Consider the following 5111-nt stretch of genomic DNA (forward strand, 5'->3'; position numbering starts at 1 on the left):
TATATATATATATATGTAATTGCCAAAATAATAATCAGTTAATCAACGTTGATTCTTTCAAAATGATTAAATTACCTTGAGAACTCTATCTACGATGAAGGCTTTATTGAATTATTGCAAATTCAATTCTTTAATGTACTTTTCTGAAAATTTCCATATTCTGGTTTTCACGATTCATTTGTTAGTTAAGGAAAGGAGATGGGAAAGAAGTGGCTTTCTGCAGTTAAGAAATTCTTCAATTCTGAATCCAGGGAGAACCATACCACTGAGGTTAGAAGACAACATCTCCTGTATGAAAGATTTGCACACATACCACCCAATTCATTTATATTTATATATCCAACGCCTAAATTTTAATTTTTACAAACATGCCGATTTATTCACATGTGCATGATATGCATGAAAAGATATATTTCAACTTTTAAAAATTAAACGTACTTTACATACCTAGCACACAATTCTTTTGTATTTACATCCTCATATTTACATGCAAAAATTTTTAGTGCTTTAAAACCTCTCTACAAAGAGAAAAATTCGCAGCGTTGCGTATGTCAGAGAGGTTATTCAGAGGGTATTGGGGGGTTATATCCGCGTTATACCCCCTGTAACCTACAAATGTATGAAAACAGAAGCGAAACTTACTAGAAGGTATATGTATGTTACAGGGAGTTTACAGGGGGTATAACACGGATATAACCCCCAATACCCTTTGAATAGCCTCTTCGACGTACGCAGCGCTGCATACGTCTTATGTACGCAAAATTTTCTCCTCCACAAAACATTGTTTTCACTATTACAAAAATAGTAATAGTGCTAATTTAGACCTGATCTTTAATATTCCAGTACTATCTGTGTAAATATGAAAGTTTATGCATGCCATATGTAAATACATTAGAATTATGTGCTATGTATGTAAATACCCCAAAATTAAAATGGAAATATTTTTGATGTTACATATGAAAGAGTTGGGTGTTAGATATTTAAATACGTATGAATTGGGTGGTATGTATGTAAAATTACCAAGCAATACTCAATAAAAATGACATTTTTGGCTATTTGGTTACATAGAAATCGGAGAAGAAATTGTGCAAATCAAAGGATTCAAAGAAGAACTCATTGGATCCTGCTGAAGACTGAAGATTCAAAAAAGGAAGAAAGCCGGCGAGCCTATTCAGCGGCCGAGGTGGCGGCGACGTCGCTAAGAGCCATTCATGGAAGACGGAGGGAGGCTGCAGCCATCAAGATTCAGGCTGCTTTCAGAGGCTATCTGGTATTAAATTCATTAATTGCACTTTTGACTCCTCTTGTTTGGGAGATAGAGCTATCAAAAAAAGCTTGTTGTTCGTGAAGAGCTTATATTCGGCTCGTTAAGTAGCATGTGTTCGGCTCTTTCGTTAAGTAAAAGAGCCGAACACGAACAATTTTTTAAAGCTCGAATTATAAACGAGCCGAACACGAACAACTCTTTGTTCGCTCGTGTTCGGCTCGTTTTAGCTCAAAATAAAAAAAAAAATATAATTAATTATATAATAATATATTATATTTATTATTTATATAACAATATATTATTTATATTTATATATATACATTTATTTTTTTCAATTTAATTTTAACGAGCCAATTTCAAACCAAACATGAGTCGAACACGAACACATTGTTCACAAGCCGATTTCAAAGTAGGGAAATTTACATACCTACCATACAGTTTGTAAGTATTTACATATATAATACCATAAATTAAATATTTATATCTAAAACACTTTAACGACATAAATATATGCATGAAATGTAATGTAATTGTAAAGATTTGGGGGTCATGATTGTAAATATAGAAGAATTGTATGGTATGTATGTACATAAATTCCCCTCCTAACCATTCCATGAATCTATAATCTTCATTCTCCATTAATGGCATTATGGAAGGCGAGGAAAGGAACGGGAAGAATGGTGCGGCTGAAGTTGATGGCGAACAGAAGGGCGGCAAAGTGCCAGACAATGAACACATTGCACAGCATGCAAACCCTAGCAAGGGTTCAGGCACATATCAGAGAAAGAAAAATGAGACTGTCAGAAGAGAACCAGGCTCTACATAAGCAGAAGCAGCTCAGACGTGAGAAAGAGTTAGAGAAATTAAAGGTAGTGTTTTTTTGTGTTTTTATTTATTTATTTATTTTTTATTGCTCTCATATTATTTAAATCTTTTTTTAAAAAAAGGAAATTTACATAGGTACCACATAATTCTTATGAATTTACAGGCTTAGCAGCTAAAGGGTGATGTAGATAAGGCCTATGCATAGAAAGATGTATTTGACTTTTGAAAATTAGTAAAAATGATATTTGTTATGAATGCAAATATAAAAGTTTAGATATTAGATATGTAAATACAGAATTGTGATATGTGGGTATTTACATACATGCCACCTAATTCCTATGTATTTATATATGCATTATCTAAATTTAATTTTTTACATTTATTGAAACCATTAAGTTTTTCCCCTCAATATTTCTATCCTTATTTTTTAAAATTAAATTCCATCAGTGTTTCATTGTTGAATTTGGATTAGTCCGTGAATCACATAATACGAGTAAGAGTGATGATAGAGAATAACAAAACAAAAGGAAAAATAGCGTACAACGACTTGTTCCTCTATGATAAATTGGGATATTCTCGTATTTTTGTGACACCTTTTATAAGATCAAATTTTTATGAATATATTAGGAGAGAGAGGGGGGCCAAAAAATATCCCTAACATGAAATGAAGTTTGTGCTAATTATTTTAGATATTATACATGTGAAAACTTAGAACAAGTTGAGAAGAGTGGCTAAAATAACAATTTTTCAACGACTAAAACAAGATTACAAGGAAACATATAGATAGAAAGGAAGAGTTCGGAATTTGTTATTAAAGGAACCGTTGGATGGAGTTTGGTGTAGGCGAACGGTCTTGATTGGATTGATTGTCCTTTTCGGTTGGACTGCTGCAGGGAGGTGGAGCCAAGGCATTTACATTTTTTTGGTTGGGTTGTAATGGGGAATTGTAGCCTTATTTTTTACATCCCCCTTCAAACTGATATTGTCAGCTGACACCATTAGTTTGCTTATGAGTTGCTGAAATCTGAAATTGGGAAGAGCATTGGTTAGAACATTGGCGAGTTGCTCTTGTGATGAGACGTGATGAAAAGTGAGTTATTTCTTCTGAATGCAGACACGTATGAAGTGACAATTAACCTCAATATGTTTTGTTTGAGCGTGGAGGACTGGATTGTTGGCAGTTGCAATGGCAGAGATGTTGTTGCAATAAATATGGTCGGTTCATGTTGAGGAGTATTAAGATCAGCCATATGACGGTGAATCCATCCTATGTCCGCTGCAGCATATGTGAGTGCCTGATATTAAGCTTGGATGAAGGAACGAGCAACGGTGGCTTGCTTCTTAGCTGACCAAGATACTGCAGTTTTGTCGATGAAAGCGCAGTAACTTGATGTTGATTTATGGTCTATCGGATTTCCGGCCCAATCAGAATTGGAGTATGCCATGAGATGGAGTTTGGAGCGGTAGATGGGAATTCCAAAGGAGGTGGTGGCATTAAGGTGGCGAAGTATGCATTTAAGTTGTGTAAACTTATGTGTGGTGGGTTGCTGCATATGTTGAGCGGCAAGGTTGACGACAAAAGCTAGATCGAGACGAGTGAGAGTTAAATATTGCACCGAGCCTACAAATTGGTGGTAGAGTGTTGGATACATCCAATTGAAAGATGGGTCATTGATGGTAGATTGTGATGGTGATGAGTATTCGGACGGTGGGGAGCTTGCCAATAAGACTGAAGATTTCAGTATAGCCAATGTTGTGTTGTTGTTTGTAGCCTTGAGCTACCAAGCGGGTATATAGAGCCGTAAGGGTTGGGTTTGGTTCGATATGTCCATTCAGACCCAAGGATGTTGTGATGAGGAGAGGGTAGTACTAAGATCAAGGTGCCTTGGGATTGAAGGGATTAGAATTCAGTGGATGAGGATGTTTGACTGTGGATTAGCAAGAGGATGCTTCAGATGTCACTTGATGAGTAAGATTGAATATTTGACATGGTTTAAGATGGCCAGTTTGGAAGCGGGTATGCATGGGATGGGTTGATGTTTGGGGGAGATGTGGGATGGATTGTTCAATTGGTAGGGATGAAGGAGGGGAAGAATGAGTTATGGGAGCTGATGGTTGGAGTTGGATTGTAGGGGAGCTGATTGGTACTGGTGCAGATGTAGAAGGTGTTGTCGTGGTGATCATAGATGTGGGCGATAGAAGTAGAGGAGGGTGTGTGTGGGGAGGGTGATTTTTTGTGGTTTGTCTTGGGTGAAAGAGAAGATTTGTCCATTGAAGAGAACGTGGTGTGAGATATAGATTTTGTGGGAGATTGGATCTAAACATCAGTATTTGATGGGGGTGCGTAGACAATAAAAACACATGGAGTGGAGAGTGGAGCAAGGTTTCTATGGGTGTGTGGTTTTAGCCACAGATAACACGGGCATCTGTCGGCACAAAAAAGGAGAAAGGAAGGGATTGTTTGGGGGGTCGCCCGTAAGAAGCTGTCGGCAGCCGAAATCGAAATCCCGTCGCCCGCTTCGGAAGGACTTTTTAATTTGCGTGTATATATATATATATATATAATTTTAGAAAAATATAAAATCAAACTGACCTCATATTTTTCGCAGTTTAAATGAAAGAGTACTCTACCTCAAATCCTGAATATATCCCGAAGGGTAAACACAAGACTTGAGGATGAAACTCAATTAAATAAACTAGGAAAACATATGACGTCCGTTTGGGTCAGCGAAACCGTTTTATTTGCCGACAAGTTCCCATATTTAATATAAATGATTAAATAGGGTTTATTTTAATCTGAGTTCAGAAAAGCTTCCTATAAGGGCAAGCCCTTATAGTTAATTACATCTTAAATGACCGAAGTCACCTAATAAAACTCTCGATAAAAATCAGGGAATAATGTCTTCAAAGAGGTCAAAAGGATAGAACTTTACAACGAAATCGGACAAAGAGGTGTGAAGGGGGAAAAACTCAAATCTGAGACATTGTTAAGGAATCCAAATGAAGAGAAACTAGGGGA

General features: G+C 36.5%; 2 protein-coding genes across 2 annotated transcripts in view; both read left to right on the top strand.

The window, feature by feature from the left end:
* The window catches only part of LOC110024139, an 11696-nt gene extending 10559 nt beyond the window's left edge, over nt 1-1137 (top strand). The window contains exons 3-4 of the mRNA XM_020723926.1: nt 191-270; nt 1069-1137. Of these exons, the coding sequence (XP_020579585.1) occupies nt 191-270; nt 1069-1137 (149 nt within the window). The remainder of the gene's footprint in view (nt 1-190; nt 271-1068) is intronic.
* A 2-nt stretch (nt 1138-1139) lies between these two features.
* Nucleotides 1140-5111, top strand: part of LOC110024186 (protein IQ-DOMAIN 1-like) — an 18392-nt gene continuing 14420 nt past the window's right edge. Inside the window, exons 1-2 of the mRNA XM_020724001.1 lie at nt 1140-1270; nt 1924-2136. Of these exons, the coding sequence (XP_020579660.1) occupies nt 1945-2136 (192 nt within the window). The 5' untranslated portion in view covers nt 1140-1270; nt 1924-1944. The remainder of the gene's footprint in view (nt 1271-1923; nt 2137-5111) is intronic.

This window comes from Phalaenopsis equestris, unplaced genomic scaffold (assembly GCF_001263595.1).
Source record: "Phalaenopsis equestris unplaced genomic scaffold, ASM126359v1 Scaffold000250, whole genome shotgun sequence".
Classification (NCBI taxonomy): Eukaryota; Viridiplantae; Streptophyta; class Magnoliopsida; order Asparagales; family Orchidaceae; genus Phalaenopsis; species Phalaenopsis equestris.